Source organism: Somniosus microcephalus, chromosome 18, assembly GCF_052327205.1.
Source record: "Somniosus microcephalus isolate GS21.2 chromosome 18, FLI_Smic_1.0, whole genome shotgun sequence".
In the NCBI taxonomy this organism is placed as follows: Eukaryota; Metazoa; Chordata; class Chondrichthyes; order Squaliformes; family Somniosidae; genus Somniosus; species Somniosus microcephalus.
This window is the reverse complement of record NC_141004.1, coordinates 3,085,587-3,104,805: the sequence shown is the minus strand read 5'-3', so window position 1 is coordinate 3,104,805 and position 19,219 is coordinate 3,085,587. Positions and strand designations below refer to the sequence as shown.

General features: G+C 49.5%; 1 protein-coding gene across 1 annotated transcript in view; it reads right to left on the bottom strand.

The window, feature by feature from the left end:
- nagk (N-acetylglucosamine kinase) overlaps positions 1-15,207 on the bottom strand; it is a 45,077-nt gene extending 29,870 nt beyond the window's left edge. Inside the window, exons 1-3 of the mRNA XM_086010962.1 lie at positions 15,089-15,207; positions 8,832-8,973; positions 1,361-1,471 (exon numbers count right to left, since the gene is read on the bottom strand). Coding sequence (XP_085867088.1) covers positions 1,361-1,471; positions 8,832-8,973; positions 15,089-15,148 — 313 coding nt within the window. The 5' untranslated portion in view covers positions 15,149-15,207. The remainder of the gene's footprint in view (positions 1-1,360; positions 1,472-8,831; positions 8,974-15,088) is intronic.
- Between the last annotated feature and the right edge of the window lie 4,012 nt (positions 15,208-19,219).

Genomic DNA, 19,219 nt, shown 5'->3' with positions numbered 1-19,219 from the left:
GGGCTGGGTGTGCCTTTATGTCGTGTCCGAAGCCGGTGCCGAGGTCGATGCCGGGTGGTCCGTCCGGTTTTATTCTTGTTATTGTTTCTTGTTGCGGTTTGTTACAACTGAGTGGCTTGCTAGGCCATTTCAGAGGGCAGTTAAGAGTCAACCACATTGCCGGTGTTTATGCTCCACACGAGCCTCCTCCCACCCCTCTTCATCTCACCCCATCAACATACCCTTCTATTCCTTTCTCCCTCATGTGTTTATCTAGCTTCCCCTTAAACGTATCTATGCTGTTCGCCTCAACCACTCCCTGTGGTAGTGAGTTCCACCTTCTAACCACTCTCTGGGTAAAGAGGTTTCTCCTGATTTCCTATTTGGATTTATTAGTAACCGTCTTATATTTATGGTCCCTAATTTTGCTCTCCCCCACAAGTGGAAACATCTTCTCTACGCCTAACTTATCAAATCCCTTCATTGGCTTAAAGGCCCATCAGATCACACCCTCAGTCTTCCAGCCTCTTCAATCTTTCCTGATAGGTATAACTTCTCAGTTCTGGTATCATCCTTGTGAATCATTTTTGCACTGTCCCTGTCATACCGAGGTCCAAGCACATCCCAGAATGGCGTTAGATTCCAAACTCTCTGGAAAAAGTGTAAAGCACTGAAACTCTCGCAAAATACTGAAACTCCCTAAAATCTGGACCAGTGTCTTGCCCATATACACCCATGCCTGGGCGTGTCTGTACCCCCAAGTCAACAACGCTTTGGGGAGTCAGGAGGAGAGTGTCTCCTGACTCCCCAAAGCCTTTCCACCATCTACAAGGCACAAGTCAGGAGTGTGATGGAATACTCGCCACTTGCCTGGATGAGTGCAGCTCCAACAACACTCAAGAAGCTCGACACCATCCAGGACAAAGCAGCCCGCTTGATTGGCACCCCATCCACCACCTTAAATATTCACTCCCTCCACCACCGGCGCACCGTGGCTGCAGTGTGCACCATCTACAAGATGCACTGCAGCAACTCGCCAAGGCTTCTTCGGCAGCACCTCCCAAACCCTCGACCTCTTCCACCTAGAAGGACAAGGGCAGCAGGTGCATGGGAACACCACCACCTCCAAGTTCCCCTCCAAGTCACACACCATCCTGACTTGGAAATATATCGGCCATTCCTTCATCGTCGCTGGGTCAAAATCCTGGAACTCCCTTCCTAACAGCACTGTGAGTACCTTCACCACGCGGACTGCAGCGGTTCAAGATGGCGGCTCACCACCACCTTCTCAAGGGGCAATTAGGGATGGGCAATAAATGCCGGCCTTGCCAGCGACGCCCACATCCCGTGAATACATTAAAAAAAAATCCTCTCCACTTACCGGAACCCTCATCTCCTATCAGGTGACCCCAACCTCCACAGCCGATCTCCGTTCCGTTCGGATTGACGAGTTTGCAGTTGGAACCCGTTCCTGCGATTAACACGATTCCACCTGGAAGGGTGGGGGGGGGTGGGGAGAAGCGGGGTTACAAAACTTGCGTTAGGGGCGTTCGGTTCTAATGCAGCATACCTCAGAACTGGTCAATACAGAGGGCCCCCGGCAGCAGGTCTAGCAGAAGAGTCGCACCATCCGGAAGGAACTGGCGCACACAGAGATCGACGCCAAAAGCCAACAATCGCCACTGGAGCGACTCCGTATCAGAAGCCAAGGGCTCGCCCACACCTGGGTGTGGGGGAGAGAGAGAGGGGGAGAGAGAGAGACCAGGGGGCGGCCTGACTCATTTTGGTCTTGGCTTGAACATCACCCACCGTCCCAAACGTCTGCTTTGGAGCAGCTTTGGCTCATTAACGATCCATACAAATAGGGACATGGTAGCATAATGTTCCTGGACTAATAATCCGGAGAACGCCAGTTCAAATCCCACCACAGCAGTTTGAGAATTTAAATTCGTTTTTTAAAAATCTGGAAATACAAAGCTGGTGTCAGTAAAAGTGGTCATGAAGCTGTCGGATTGTCATAATAACCCAACTGGTTCACTTATGTCCCTTTAGGGAAGGAAACCTGCCGACCTTACCCGGTCTGGGCCTATATGTGACTCCAGTCCCCACACCATCGTGGTTGACTCTTAACTGCCCCCTGCAGTGACCTAGCTAGCACATAACCTAAGAAATAGGAGCATGAGTCGGCCCCTCGAGCCTACTCTGCCATTCAATAAGATAATGGCTGATCATCGACCTCAACTCCACGTTCCCGCCCGATCCCAGTATGATGAGGAGAAATTTCTTCACTCAAGAGGGTTGTGAATCTTCGGAATTCCCTTAGTTTCCAAAACTCGATTGATCTCAGCCTTGATTATACTCAACGACTGAGCAACCACAGCCCTCTATTGTAGAGAATTCCAAAGATTCGCCACCCTCTGAGTGAAGAGATTTCTCCTCATCTCAGTCCTAAATGGCCAACCCCTTATCCTGAGACGATGGGCAGGATTTTCATTGGGCCGTGGAAGCGGGATTGGAGGTGTGTGGGGGGTTAAAATCGCGAAATTGGGGGGCACGAACCCATCCCGCCTCCATGCCAGTTTCAAAGGAAGCGGATACCCGACCTGTGCTGGGACCCGCCTCCCCGAGGCGGGAAGGGGATTAGTGCCAATTAACTGCCTGTTAACAGGTAATTAACAGGAAGTTTTTAGCCTAATCCCTATTTTTATTCCTGAAGTGTGGGATTCCCGATGGCTCCAAACCACGCCAAATTAGTGAGGTGGACCGACGGGCTGAAGGGCTTGGAGGGTTCGAGATGTCCGGTGTTCAGGTGAGTGATGGGTGCATGAGTTCAGAGGTAAGTGTGTTTGGTGTGTGTAAAGTGTTTAAAGAAGTTTTACTTACCTTTACAGCCTTCCTTCCTTCAGGTCTCGGGAGTCCCTCATCTCACCGGCACAGAAAGCAGAATGGCCGCGAGCTGTCAAAAGTTGCAGCATTCAGCTTTCTGTTCTGGAGAGATCTCTAAATCAGCCTGAGAGGAAGGAATTAACTTGGAGTACAGATTGTCAGTGTTTGACAGCTTCAAACGCTGATATTTCATCTGTCAAAAGCTCTTGACAGATGAAATGTCAATCTGTGACGTCACCTGTTGCTGGGTGGCCCTTAATTGGCCTGCTGAGCCCATTGGGTGGGCTCAACAAGGTCAATCAAGTCAAAATCGAGTGGGTGGGCTAGAACTCAATGGAGGCGGGACTACAACCCCGAAAGTTGTAGTATCGCCTCCTAGACGCCTCCAGTATCAAAATCCAGCCCTATGGCTCCAGTCCCCACACCAATGTGGTTGACTCTTAGCTTCCCTCTGCAGTGGCCTAGCAAGCACAGAACATAAGAAATAGGAGCAGGAGTAGGCCACATGGCCCCTCGAGCCTGCTCCCCCTCGACTCTCCAGCCAGGGGAAACAGGCTCTCAGCATCAAGACACCCAGTTGTCTCAAACCGTTACCAGAGGTTCAAAGAAACGGCCCACCACCACCACCACCGTCTCGGGGCAACTAGGAATGGGAAATAAATGCCGGCCTCCTCAAGAGAGTAAGCTTGCAGGGAACATAAAAACTGACTGTAAAAGCTTTTATAGATATGTGAAGAGAAAAAGATTGGTGAAGTCAAGCGTAGGTCCCGTGCAGTCAGAATCCGGGGAATTTATAATGGGGAACAAAGAAATGGCAGACCAATTAAATACATATTTTGGTTCTGTCTTCACAAAGGAGGACACAAATAACCTCCCAGAGATGTCGGGGAACATAGGGTCTGATGAAAGGGAGGATCTGAAAGAAATCAGTATTTGTAGGGAAATAGTGTTAGGGAAATTGATGGGATTGAAGGCCGATAAATCCCCAGGGCCTGATAATCTACATCCTGGGGTACTTAAGGAAGTGGCCCTAGAAATAGTAGATGCATTGCTGATCATCTTCCAACATTCGATGGAATCTGGAACAGTACCCATGGATTGGAGGGTAGCTAATGTTACCCCACTATTCAAAAAAGGTGGTAGAGAGAAAATGGGGAATTATAGACTGTTAAGCCTGACATCGGTAGTGGGGAAAATGCTAGAGTCCATTATAAAAGATGTAATAGCAGAGCACTTGGAAAACAGTGACAGGATCGGACAAAGTCAACATGGATTTACAAAAGGTAAATCATGCTTGACTAATCTACTGGAATTTGTTGAGGATGTAACTGGTAAAATAGATCAGGGAGAACCAGTGGATGTGGTGTATTTGGACTTTCAGAAGGCTTTTGATAAGGTCCCGCATAAGAGATTAGCGTGTAAAGTTAAGGCACATGGGATTGGGGGCAAGGTATTGACTTGGATAGAGAACTGGTTGGCAGACAGAAAGCAAAGAGTTGGAATAAACGGGTCTTTTTCCAAGTGGCAGGCAGTGACTAGTGGGGTACCGCAGGGATCGGTCCTTGGACCCCAGCTATTCACAATATATATATATCATGCTCTCTGGATTACTCCCGGTGCCACGTGCTAGTGAGTATCGGAATAGGAAGATAGAACAGATGAATGCGTGGCTAAAGGGATGGTGCAGGAGGGAGGGCTTTAGTTTCCTGGATCACTGGGTCTGCTTCTGGAAAAGGTGGGACTTGTACAAGTCGGACGGTTTACACCTGAACCAGAGGGGAACCAATATCCTTGCGGGGAGGTTTGCTAGCACTGCTGGGTGGGGTTTAAACTAACTTGGCAGGGGGATGGGGTACAGAGTGGAGCTATAGTAGGGGGTGATTTACAGCCAAATACAGAGGGAAAAACAAGTCAGCTGGGAAGGCAGAGCAAATATGTGAAGGCAAAAGAGAATATGGCAGGGCTGGAAGGCATTTATTTTAATGCAAGGAGTCTTGCAAATAAGGTGGATGAACTGAAGTTGTTGTTGAACACATGGGAGTACGATATTGTTGCTATCACGGAGACATGGTTGAGGGAGGGTCAGGACTGGCAGCTCAATATTCCGGGGTATAGAATCTTCAGGCGAGACAGAGGGGGGTGTAAAAGGGGAGGGGGTGTTGCAATATTAATTAAGGAGTCAATTACTGCTGTAAGGAGGGATGATATATTAGCGGGTTCCTCTAATGAGGCCATATGGGTAGAACTTAAAAACAAAAAGGGGGCAAGCACTTTGCTGGGAGTGTACTATAGGCCCCCAAACAGTCAGGGGGAGATAGAGGAACAGATATATGTAGGCAAATCTCAGAAAAGTGCGAAAATAATAGGGTAATAATAGTGGGGGATTTCAACTTCCCCAATATAAATTGGGATAGTCAGAGTGTGAAAGGCTTGGAGGGTGCAGAATTCTTAAAGTGCATCCAGGAGAGCTTTTTGAGCCAACATGTAGAAAGTCCTACAAGAGAGGGGGCGGTACTGGACCTAATTCTAGGGAATGTAGCCGGGCAAGTGGTGGAAGTATCAGTAGGAGAGCATTTTGGCGACAGTGACCATAATTCGGTGAGATTTAAGGTGGTCATGGAAAAGGACAAAGACGGCCCGGAAATAAGGGTTCTAAATTGGGGGAAGGCCGATTTTAATATGATAAGGCAGGATCTGGCCAAAGTGGACTGGGAGCAGCTACTTATAGGAAAATCCACATCAAAACAGTGGGAGACTTTCAGAAGGGAAATAGAGAGAGTACAACGCCAACATGTTCCTGTAAAGGTCAAGGGTGGGACCAACAAGCAAAGGGAACCTTGGATGACAAGGGATATACAAAAATGCATTAGGAATAAAAGGGGGGCTTTTGGCAGTTACAAAAGACTAAAGACGGAAGAAGCCCTAGAGGAGTATAAAAAGTGCAGGGGCGTACTTAAAAAAGAAATTAGGAGGGCGAGGAGGGGCCATGAAATAACACTGGCGAGCAAAATAAAGGAAAATCCTAAGATGTTTTATAAGTATATTAAGGGCAAGAGGATAACCAGGGAAAGGGTAGGGCCCATTAGGGACCAAAGTGGCAATCTGTGTGTAGAGCCAGATGAGGTAGGCGGGGTTTTAAATGAATTTTTTGCATCTGTGTTCACTATGGAGAAAGACGATGCAGACATAGAAATCGGGCAAGGGGACTGTGACATACTTGAACATATTAGCATCGAGAGGGAGGAGGTGCTAGCGGTTTTAGCAGGCCAAAAAGTGGATAAATCCCCAGGCCCGGACGAGATGTATCCCAGGCTGCTGTGGGAGGCAAAGGAGGAGATTGCAGGGGCTCTGACACAAATTTTCAGAACCTCTCTGGCCACAGGGGATGTACCAGAGGACTGGAGAACAGCTAACGTAGTACCATTATTCAAGAAGGGTAGCAGGGATAAACCAGGGAATTACAGGCCAGTGAGCCTAACATCTGTGGTAGGGAAATTATTGGAAAAAATTCTGAGGGACAAAATTAGTCTCCACTTGGAGAGGCAAGGATTAATCGGGGATAGTCAGCATGGCTTTGTCAAGGGTAAATCATGTCTGACAAATCTGATTGAATTTTTCGAGGGGGTGACTAGGGGGGTGGATGAGGGAAATGCTGTGGATGTGGTTTACATGGACTTCAGTAAAGCTTTTGACAAAGTCCCGCATAAGAGACTGGTCAAGAAGGTAAGAGCCCATGGGATCCAGGGTGCCTTGGCGCGTTGGATCCTAAACTGGCTGAGTGGCAGGAGGCAGAGGGTGATGGTCGAAGGTTGCTTTTGTGACTGGAAGCCTGTGTCCAGTGGGGTACCTCAGGGATCGGTGCTGGGTCCCTTGTTGTTTGTGATCTACATAAATGATTTGGATGAGAATGTAAAAGGTATGATCAGTAAGTTCGCAGATGACACGAAAATTGGTGGGGTGGTAAATTGCGAGGAGGAAAGCCTCAGGCTACAGGACGATATAAACGGGTTGGTCAGATGGGCGGAAAAGTGGCAAATGGAATTTAACCCTGAAAAGTGCGAGGTGATGCATTTTGGACGGGCAAATAAGGCAAGGGGATACACAATGAGTGGTAGGACCCTAGGAAGTACAGAGGGTCAGAGGGACCTTGGTGTGCATGTACATAGATCCCTGAAGGCAGCGGAACAGGTAGATAAGGTGGTTAAAAAGGCATATGGGATACTTGCCTTCATTAGCCGAGGCATAGAATATAAGAGCAGGGAGGTTATGATGGAGCTGTACAAAACGCTGGTGAGGCCACAGCTGGAGTACTGTGTGCAGTTCTGGTCGCCTCACTATAGGAAGGATGTGATTGCTTTGGAGAGGGTGCAGAGAAGATTCACCAGGATGTTACCTGGGATGGAGCGCCTCAGCTATGAAGAGAGGCTGGACAGGCTGGGGTTGTTTTCCTTGGAGCAAAGAAGGCTGAGGGGGGACCTGATTGAGGTGTACAAAATGATGAGGGGCATAGATAGGGTAGATAAAGAGGAACTTTTCCCCTTAGTAGGGGGGTCAATAACAAGGGGGCATAGATTCAGGGTAAGGGGCAGGAGATTTAGAGGGGATTTGAGGAGGAACTTCTTCACCCAGAGGGTGGTTGGAATGTGGAACTCAATGCCTGAAAGGGTGGTAGAGGCAGGAACCCTCACAACATTCAAGAAGCATTTGGATGAGCACTTGAAATGCCATTGCATACAAGGCTATGGACCAAATGCTGGAAAATGGGATTAGACTGGACAGGGATGGATGGGCGGCGCAGACACGATGGGCCGAAGGGCCTCTTTCTGTGCTGTAAAACTCTATGACTCTATATATATGATCTAGGCAAGGGAACTAGATATAATATCTCCAAATTTGCAGACGACACAAAGCTGGGTGGGCGTGTGTGCTGTGAGGAGGATGCCGAGAAACTCCAGGATGATTTGGACAGGTTGGGTGATTGGGCAAAAGCATGGCAGATGCAATATAACATGGATAAATGTGAGGTTATCCACTTTGGTGGCAAAAACAGGAAGGCAGATTATTATCTGAATGGCAATAGATTGGGAGAAGAGGAAGTGCAACAAGACCTGGATGTCCTTGTGCACCAGTCGCTGAAGGTAAGCATGCAGGTGCAGCAGGCGGTTAAGAAGGCAAATGGTATGTTGGCCTTCGTAGTGAGAGGGTTCGAGTACAGGAACAAGGATGTCTTGCTGCAGTTGTACAGGGCCTTGGTGAGACCACACCTTGAGTATTGTGTGCAGTTTTGGTCGCCATATCTGAGGAAGGATGTTCTTGCCATGGAAGGAGTTCAGCGAAGATTCACCAGGCTGATACCTGGGATGGCAGGAATGACGTATGAGGAGAGATTGGGACGATTGGGCTTGTACTCGCTGGAGTTTAGAAGAATGAGAGGGGATCTCATTGAAACTTATAAAATTCTAACAGGACTGGACAGACTAGATGCAGGAAGGATGTTCCCGATGGTCGGGGAGTCCAGAACCAGGGGTCACAGTCTAAGGATAAGGGGTAAGCCATTTAGGACAGAAATGAGGAGGAATTTCTTCACCCAGAGAGTGGTGAACCTGTGGAATTCTCTACCACAGAAGGCAGTTGAGGCCAATTCATTAAATATATTCAAGAAGGAGTTGGATATATTTCTTAAGGCTAAAGGGATCAAGGGATATGGGGAGAAAGCAGGGACCGGGTACTGAATTTGGATGATCAGCCATGATCGCATTGAATGGCGGAGCAGGCTCGAGGGGCTGAATGGCCTACTCCTGCTCCTATCTTCTATGTTTCTAGTTAAGGCACATTGAGAGGGCAGAGTAGAGAGAGCTTTACTACGCAACGACAGGGTGAAACGGAAAGTACTTCATTCCCTGCTGTATAAATTCAATATTTAATTAAAAAGAATGAAAGATGAATCTGTCTCTATTGAATCTTACCCGTATCAGTGGCAGTTGCTATCCCTCCTATTGCATCTGTAGTGATGCAGTAGTTCTCGCTCAGGTTTGGGTAGTGGTTCCTCAGCTGTTGAATCAGTTTGTTGACAGCTTCCTCCTGCTCCCCGCCACTTAGGGACATTCCCTGAGAACAGAGCAAAGGCGGAAATTATAGGAACGCCTTTAACGTAGTGAAAACGTCCCAAGGAGGTTCACAGGAGGGGAATCAGACACTGAGCCAAAGGAGGAGACATTGGGCCAGAAATTCGGGTTGGAGGTTTCCCGCGGGTGTAAGCCCCCGACTTGCACTTACCTTGCGCGCCGGCCGTTGAGCTGTGGGCCCGCGTGAGATTCCGATCCTGGGCCTCCTCCAACTGCCGGCGCGCAGTGCTTGCGTATCCCAGGGGCGCAGTTAGTTCGATGCGTCCCCTGGGATCACGTGGGCCATGGAGAGCGAATCAGGAAGAGCTGTCAAATCTATGAATAGAGATTGGCCCCAAAACCTAAGTAAAACTTCAAATAAATTTGTTTTTTAAATCACATTTTTAAAATAACTATAAATTACATAAAATAACTATTTTAAATAATTTAAATTTTTGAAAAAATTAATTACATTTTCTAACGGGGCTAAAAATAAACTTACCTTTCTTTAAAGTATTTAAAAATAATAAACCTGTGGAAAAAATGTTTTAATTTTACTTAATTCACCACTTACCTTGTTAAAAGCAGGCCTTGCGACTGCTTTTTTAAAGCGTAGCTGCTGGAGACTTACCCTCCCAGAGAAACCTGTAAAAGAAACGGAAGTTCCAGGCGTACGCGCTGCCTCTCCGGCACACGTGTTCGACCTGTGAACCCCTTCCTTCAAGGGAACGGAAGTTCCGGTTTCCCGCGCATGCGCAGTGCATGCACGAAACCGGCACTTCTGTTGGGCCTACGCGTGAGTACCCAGCGCGTACTCACCTGTGGGGACCCGAATTTCTGGCCCATTAGGACAGGTAGCCAAAAGCTGAGTCAAAGAGGTAGGTTTTAAGGTGAGTCTTAGAGGAGAGAGAGAGGTGGAGAGGTTTAGGGAGGGAATTCCAGAGCTTAGGGCCTAGACGGCTGAACGCCCAGCCACCAATGGTGGGGCAAAGGAAGTGGGTAGCACTCTCGCTCGCCTCGGAGTCGGAAGGTTGTGGGTTCAAGTCCCACTCCAGAGATTTGAGCACAAAATCTAGGCTGACACTCCCAGTGCAGTGCCGAGGGAGTGTTGGAAGGGTCACAAGACGTTAAACCGAGGCCCCGTCTGCCCTCTCAGGTGGACGTAAAAGATCCTATGGTCCTATTTTGAAGAAGAGCAGGGGAGTTCTCCCCAGTGTCCTGGGCCAATATTTATCCCTCAATCAACATCACTAAAAAACAGATGATCTGGTCAATTATCACATTGCTGTTTGTGGGAGCTTGCTGTGCGCAAATTGGCTGCCGCGTTTCCGACATTACAACAGTGACTAGACTTCAAAAAGTACTTCATTGGCTGTAAAGCGCTTTGAGACGTCCTGATATCATGAAAGGCGCTATATAAATACAAGTCTGTCTTTCTTGCAGCATTCAAACGCAAAAATATTTACGACAGCAATTTCTCCACCATCTAACTATTGAAACAGGATTTACTTTTCACTCGGGGAAATAAATTTTAAATCAGGGCTTCCCATGCGATATTCCTCCTTCCTCTAATAGCAGAAGATTACTCTTGCATTTTATGTCTTTTATTTTAATATTCAATTCTGGGCACCACATTTGAGGAAGCGCGTCAAGGACTTGGAGAGGGTGCAGAGGAGATTTACTGGAATGGTACCAGGGATGAGGGACTTCAATTATGTGGAGAGGCGGGAGAAGCTGGGGTTGTTCTCCTTGGAGCAGAGAAGGTTAAGGGGAGATTCGATAGAGGTGTTCAAAATCATGAGGGGTTTTGATAAGAGTAAATAAGGGGAAACTGTTTCCAGTGGCAGGAGAGTCGGTAACCAGAGGTCACAGATTTAAGGTGATTGGCAAAAGAACCAGAGGGGGAGATGAGGAAAATTGTTTTTTACACAGCGAGCTGTTGTGATCTGGAATGCGCTGCCTGGAAGGGCGGTGGAAGCAGATTCAATAGGAACTTTAAAAAGGGAATTGGATAAATACTTGAAGGGGAAAGTTTTGCAGGGCTATAGGGAAAGAGCAGGGGGAGTGGGACTAATGGGACAGCTCTACCAAAGAGCCGGCACAGGCACGATGGGGCGAATGGCCTCCTTCTGTGCTGTATCAATCTATGATGCTATTCATTCTCGGGATGCGGGTGTTGCTGGTAAGGCCGGCATTCGTTACCCATCCCTAGTTGCCCTGAGAAGATGGTGGTGGGCCTTCCTGAACCATTGCAGTCATTGGTCTTTGTAGCACTTTTGATACAACCCGCGTGGCTTGCTTGGCCACTTCAGAGGGCAGTTACGAGTCGATCACGTTGGCGTGTGACTGGAGCCTGACCGGGTTAAGGGTGGCGGGTTTCCCTTCCCTGAAGGTCTCCGCGAATGCCCATCACAGGAACCGCCCCTTTAGGACGCCCTGCCAAGTGCCTCATAGGCTTCGGTTGAGGCCTCCAAAGCGGAGCAACCCCGTCCCCTCGCGGTCTTCAAACGGGCAGGTCAGCACGCATCCCGCTCAAAGGTAGATGGTCACAAATCACAACCCAAAGGGCCCTGAAACAGGAGACCGAAAGCTTCTGAACGGACAAGTATTTATTTGCAAATGTGCTTTCTAGTTTTTCTCCCCACCCCATCCCAGTTCCCATTATTTCCCCAACGGTAACAACCTGTCAGTAGCTGGAGCCGAGGCCAAGATGTAATCATGGCCAGAGCAGATGAACTGAGCCACTCACACCGTCTCTCCTTTACCATTCCCAACAATCCTTTGCATTTCACCCGTCTATCTCTCTGCAACTTACTTCAGTCTGAACTCTGTGTAGGCTCTTGCACTTTGGACTGATCTCTCCAACAGGCAATAGCACAAACACTGCATGGTCTTATTGGAAAAGTCCAAAGGGCCCAGCAAGTACACAATCAAAGGCAAGGATATATCTATCTATATATATATCTATATAAATATATACACACACACACATACATACACTGTTCCTACATTACGACAGTGACTATTCACAATCTACATCAATGATTTGGACGAGGGGACCAAATGTAATATATCCAAGTTTGCTGATGATACAAAGCTGGGTGGGAATGTAAGTTGTGAGGAGGATGCAAAGAGGCTTCAAGGGAATATAGACAGGCTAAGTGAGTGGGCAAGAACATGGCAAATGGAATATAATGTGGAGAAATGTGAAGTTGTTAGGAAAAATAGAAAAGCAGAGTATTTTTTAAATGGAGAGAGATTGGGAAATGTTGGTGTTCAGAGAGACCTGGGTGTCCTTGTACACGAATCACTGAAAGTTAACATGCAGGTACAGCAAGCAATTAGGAAAGTAAATGGTATGTTGGCCTTTATTACAAGAGGATTTGAGTATAAGAGTAAAGATATCTTACTGCAATTATATAGGGCCCTGGTGAGACCACCCCTGGAGTATTGTGTACAGTTTTGGTCTCCTTACCTAAGGATGGATACACTTGCCATAGAGGGAGTGTAACGAAGGTTCACCAGACTGGTTCCTGGGATGGGGGGGATTGTCCTATGAGGACAGATTGAGTCGACTAGGCCTATATTCTCTAGAGTTTAGAAGAATGAGAGTTGATCTCATTGAAACATGCACAATTCTTGCAGGGCTTGACAGGGTAGATGCAGGGAGGATGTTTCCCCTGGCTGGGGAGTCTAGAACCAGGGGTCACAATCTCAGAATAAGGGGTCGGCCATTTAGGACTGAGATGAGAAGAAATTTCTTCACTCAGAGGGTGGTGAATCTTTGGAATTCTCTACCCCAAAGGGCTGTGGAGGCTCAGTTGTTGAGTACATTTAAGACAGAGATAGGATGGATTTTTGGATATTAAGGGAATCAAGGGATATGGGGATAGTGCGGGAAGGTGGAGTTGAGGTAGAAGGTCAGCCATGATCTTATTGAATGGCGGAGCAGGCTCGAGGGGCCAAATGGCCGACTCCTGCTCCTATTTCTTATGTTTTTATGACTACACTTCAAAGGCTGTACAGCACTTTGGGACGTCCTGCGATCGTGAAAGGCGCTATAGAAATGCAAGTTCTTTCTTCTATATAAATAAATAAATAAAAATGTATATATAATATTGGCCCAGAACTTCGGGTCTCCACGGGTGAGTACGCACGGGGTACTCACCCGTAAGCCCAATGGAAGTGCCGGTTTCGTGCATGCACTGCGCATGCGCGGGAAACTGGAACCTCCGTTCCCCTGAAAGAAGGGGTTAAGAGGTGGAACGCGTGCGCCGGAGAGGCTGTGCGTGCGCATCGAACTTACGTTTTTTTTTTGGCAGGTTTTCCCGGGAAGGCAAGTCTCCAGAAGTTAGACATTTAAAAAGCAGTCGCAAGGCCTGCTTTTTACAAGGTAAGTAGTGAATTAATTAAAATTAAAACATTTTTCCCACAGGTTTATTGGGGCAGAAATTCTTCCCCAAACGCGTGAGTACGGAAGGGGTACTCACGCGTCTGGCCGGAGGAAATGCCGGTTTTCAGCATGCACAGCGCATGCGCTGAAAACCGGCATTTCCTCTCCTCTCACCCAAGAGTTGAAGAGGCTAGCGCGTGCGCTGTAGGGGGCAGCGCGTGCGTCTTGGATTTCCTCTGTTTTGGGGGATTTGCGCATGTGTAAAGGCCTCCGGTCTTTACGCTTGTAAAAAGCACACGTAAGTATTTATTTTTACAGGTAAGTGGTGTTTTAGTGCAATTTAGAAAATATTTTTCCACAGGTTTATTATTTTAAAGAATCTACAATAAGGCAAGTTTAGTTTTAGACCCTTTTTATTAAAAATTTATTTTTTTCACAAAAAAAAATCGTTTAAATTATTTTTTTAAACTTATTTATACTTAATTTAATGATTGGGATGTTTTTAAAAATTTTATTTAAAGTTTAAGTAGTGTTTTGGGGTGCAGTACTTCTCATGAGTTTGACAGTTCTTACTCTCAAACTTATGAATGAAGTTTCCCTTCCCCTGATTGGTTGTACAGTGCTCACCTGATCCCAGCCGGCACATCGCACTAACTACGCCGCTGGGTCAGGTTAGCACAGCGCGCCGACATCAGAACCGGGCCACTGACAGGAAATCCACTGCGGGCCAGGTTTCAGATGTCTTAAAGAAAAAATACTTTAAAGAAAGGTAAGTTTATTTTTAGCCTTGTTAGAAAATAAAATTATTTTTTTCAAAAATTTAAATTATTGTTTAAAATAGTTATTTCATGTAATTTATAGTTTATTTAAAAAATGTGATCTTTTAAAAATTTATTTGAAGATTTAGTGATGTTTTGGGGCTCGTTGTATTTATAAGTTTGATGACAGCACTTCCTGTCAAACTTATGAAGCATTCCCTGCTCCGATTGGCTCTCCATGGCCCACGTGATCCCAGGGGACGCATCGAACTAACTGCGCCCCTGGGATACGCAAGCACTGCGCGCCGGCAGTTGGAGGAGACTCAGGATTGGAATTCCACAGGGGGCCCACAGCTCAACGGCCGGCGCGCTAGGTAAGTGCAGGTCGGGGGCTTGCACCCGCGGGAAGCCTCCAACCCGAATTTCTGGGCCAATATATATAAAAAAAATACATATATCAAAAAATAAGAAAAATAAAGTATTGCTCCAGAGGAAGTAGTCCCAGTGTCTTCTCATATTTATAGTTGCCCCATTTCTGGTCCCATCCTGGTGAATGTACACTATCTGTGCTCTGATGTCCTGTCTACAATGGGCCAACACTAACTGTGGCCTAACCGACATTTGGCACAAATTCATCATTACTTCTCAAGGTTGGGTTTTACAAAGTCGGTGGAGCTTCCAACAGCTTTGTAAGTCGTGAGAAGGAGTGGGTTCGAGCAACAGGTTGTGCGCTGATTTCAACACACAACGAGGATACAGAGAGAAAGAGGAGAATGAATTTTACAGCTTAGACGAACGCTGACCATTGTCGTATTGACAAGACACACACAGAAAGGGGGGTCAGAGACTAATGTGGACAGAGTTCGCCCGTCAGATCGCAGCTCTTTTCTTGTATTCTGAGCAGTACTGAAAGAGCCGGATGGGAGTGTTGGATGTTTTTGAGCTCTATAGCGTTAGGGTTTACTCACCAAGGATTTGAGCGGTATTTTAGGATCACACCCAGCCTTCACCTTGGCTTCCTGGACCATTTCATTGATAGCTGCCAAACATCTGTCCACCCCAACCAGCTGTGGAGGGTTAAACACAAAGAGGCCAAAGTTCAGCAAAATCATTACATGGTACACCACCCCACCAACCAACCACCCACACCCCACCCACCAACCACCCACACCAACCAACCACCCACACCCCACCCAACCACCCCCACCCCAATGGACCCACCCCACCAACCAACCACCCACACCCCCACTGGACCCAACCACACCCCACCAACCAACCACCCACACCCCACCCAACCACCCACACCCCACTGGACCCAACCACACCCCACCAACCAACCACCCACACCCCACCCAACCACCCACACCCCACTGGACCCAACCACACCCCACTAACCAACCACCCACACCCCACCAACCAACCACCCACACCCCACTGGACCCAACCACACCCCACCAACCAACCACCCACACCCCACCCAACCACCCACACCCCACTGGACCCAACCACACCCCACTAACCAACCACCCACACCCCACCAACCAACCACCCACACCCCACTGGACCCAACCACACCCCACCAACCAACCACCCACACCCCACCCAACCACCCCCACCCCAATGGACCCACCCCACCAACCAACCACCCACACCCCACTGGACCCAACCACACCCCACCAACCAACCACAGCCGACCCAACCCCCACCAACCAACCACCCACACCCCCACTGGACCCAACCACACCCCACCAACCAACCACCCACACCCCACCAACCAACCACAGCCGACCCAACCCCCACCAACCAACCACCCACATGGACCCACCACACCAACCAACCACCCCCACCCCACCCCACCAACCAACCACCCACACCCCACTGGACCCAACCACACCCCCACCAATCACAGCCGACCCAACCCCCACCAACCAACCACCCCCACCCCACCAACCAACCCCACCAACCAACCACCCACCCCACCAACCAACCACCCACACCCCACCGACCCACCCACAGCACATACCACCCCACGGGGGCGTTTCATGGCGTGTGGGCGGGGCCTAATCTTTCAAATTGCCGTTAGTGCGGGCGGACAGTATACAAAAAACGTTCAAAAATCCGCTCATTAGCGGTTGGCCAATCATACGGGGGAATCCGCTCATTAGCATTGAGTGACGTGAAGGTTGACCAATCCTACGGGGGGAGCGCGCTGCGTCACGGGGGGGCGTTTCATGGCGTGTGTGGGCGGGGCCTAATCTTTCAAACTGCGGTTAGTGCGGGAGCGCGAAAAACCACAGACAACCACGTGGCGATAAACTGCGACCATACAACACCCAGAAAAACATCGACCGAAATAAATCCAGCAGCGGAGCGGCGTCGGAGGCCCACAGCGGGAGCTCATCAGGGCTCACTCGGGCCGGGCCTGAGGCGATACGCTGTGCGCGGGGGCTCGGTTCACCGGAGCGGCAGGGGTCCATAGGGCCGGGCCTGAGGCGCTCCTTCCCCCCTCTCTATCCAGGCTAATCCTGAAATAAGTCCAGCAGCGGAGCGGCGTCGGAGGCCCACAGCGGGATCTCATCAGGGCTCACTTGGGCCGGGCCTGAGACGATACGCTGCACGTGGGGGCTCCGGTTCACCGGAGCGGCAGGGGTCCATCCAGCCGGGCCTGAGGCGCTCCTTACCCCCAGTCTCTCTCTTCCCCCCAGTCTCTCTCTCTCTCTCCCCCCCAGTCTCTCTCTCCCCCTCTTCCCCCCAGTCCCTCTCTCTCTCTCTCCCCCCAGTCCCTCTCTCTCTCTCTTCCCCCAGTCCCTCTCTCTCTCTCTTCCCCCCCAGTCCCTCTCTCCCCCCCCAGTCTCTCTCTCTCTTCCCCCCCAGTCTCTCTCTCCCCCCCCAGTCTCTCTCTCTCTCTCTCTTCCCCCCCAGTCTCTCTCTCCCCCCCAGTCTCTCTCTCCCCCTCTTCCCCCCAGTCCCTCTCTCTCTCTCTTCCCCCAGTCCCTCTCTCTCTCTTCCCCCCCAGTCCCTCTCTCCCCCCCAGTCTCTCTCTCTCTCTCTCTCTCTTCCCCCCCAGTCCCTCTCTCCCCCCCCAGTCTCTCTCTCTCTCTCTCTTCCCCCCCAATCCCTCTCTCCCCCCCCGTCTCTCTCTCTCTCTCCCCCCCCAGTCTCTCTCTCCCCCTCTTCCCCCCAGTCCCTCTCTCTCTCTCTTCCCCCAGTCCCTCTCTCTCTCTTCCCCCCCAGTCCCTCTCTCCCCCCCCAGTCTCTCTCTCTCTCTCTCTTCCCCCCCAGTCCCTCTCTCCCCCCCAGTCCCCCTCTCCCCCGTCTCTCTCTTCTCCCCCCAGTCTCTCTCTCTCTCTCCTCCCCCGTCTCTCTTCTCCCAGTCTCTCTCTCTCTCCCCGTCTCTCTCTCTTCCCCCCGTCTCTCTCTCTCTCCCCCCGTCTCTCTCTCTCTCCCCCCCAGTCTCTCTCTCTCCCCCCCCAGTCTCTCTCCCCATCTCTCTCTCTCCCCCCCGTCTCTCTCTCTCTCCCCCCCCAGTCTCTCTCCCCACCCAGTCTCTCCCTCTCCCCCCCCGTCTCCCTATCCCCCCCCGTCTCCCTCTCCCCCCCCGTCTCCCTCTCCCCCCCCCGTCTCCCTCTCCCCCCCCAGTCTCTCTCCCCCCCAGTCTCTCTCTTCGCCCCCCGTCTCTCTCCCCCCCCAGTCTCTCTCTCTCCCCCCCCGTCTCTCTCAATTCACAATTCACAATTCAAATCGCTTTATTGGCATGATAAGTTACATCTTATGTTGCCAAAGCATCAAAATACATTTATGGTTTAGCACATAAACGCAGTTCTATTCATACAGTGTATAAACAGGTATATCCCTGAGTGTATAAATATACATTCGCATTGTTTATATATATTCTTTTCTTAGTTTACTGGTTGTCCCTCTGTTCATGGCAAGCTGTAACATAGTGTGCCGCCAGTGTTATACAGCTTCTCTCCTCTCCCAGTAGGAATGGGAGTTTTTGGTTGTCATTCAGATTTCTGAAATCAGGGCATATTTGTGAGAATTTTTGGTAGAAATTCTCCCTGATGCCCTGATATTTTCCACAAGCTGTGAGGAAGTGCATCTCTGTCTCCACCACTCCCTGACTGCAGTGAGAGCATATCCTGTCCTCTCTTGGCAGCCTGGTCTGCCTGTGTCTGCCTTTTTCGATCGCTAGGCTATGTTCGCTAAGTCTGTACCTTGTCAAGGTTCTTCTCAGTTTGTTATCCTTTACCATGGTCAGGTAATCAGCTATGTTGTATTGTCTGTTTAGGGCCAAGTAGCAATTGAGTTTGCTTGGGTTTTTGTTGTTTCTGCCCAATATGTCAGATATTTTTCCTTTTGCTTAGCGACGATTGTGTTGGGTCGAATTCTTTGTGTTACCCTGTCACTGTCCTGGGGCTGGTTATTGTTAGTATTGTTAGTAGTTACTTCACTGAGTCCCAGGACTAGTTGACTGAGGGTATTCTTCTTTATGGTCAGCTCTTGGCATTTCAGGGCGTCGTAGTGATAGCATTGGGGATTGCTCATTTGTAGGTGATTCCAAAATTTGGTGGCTCTTTTTTGGATAGTGATTATTAATGGATATTGGCCTAGTTCCGCCCTGCATGCATTGTTTACTGTTTTCCTTTGAGTCCCCCCGTCTCTCTCTCTCTCCCCCCGTCTCTCTCTCTCTTCTCCCCCCGTCTCTCCCTCTCTTCTCCCCCAGTCTCTCTCTCTTTCCCCCCCAGTCTCTCTCTCTTTCCCCCCCAGTCTCTCTCTCTCCCCCCCGTCTCTCTCTCTCCCCCCGTCTCTCTCTCTCTCCCCCCCGTCTCTCTCTCTCTCTTTCCCCCCCAGTCTCTCTCTCTTCTCCCCCCAGTCTCTCTCTCTTCTCCCCCCAGTCTCTCTCTCTCCCCCCGTCTCTCTCTCTCTCCCCCGTCTCTCTCTCTCTTCTCCCCCCCGTCTCTCTTCTCCCCCCGTCTCTCTCTCTCCCCCCCAGTCTCTCTCTCTTCTCCCCCCGTCTCTCTCTCTCCCCCCGTCTCTCTCTCTCTCCCCCCCCCAGTCTCTCTCTCTCTTCCCCCCCGTCGCTCTCTCTCCCCCCC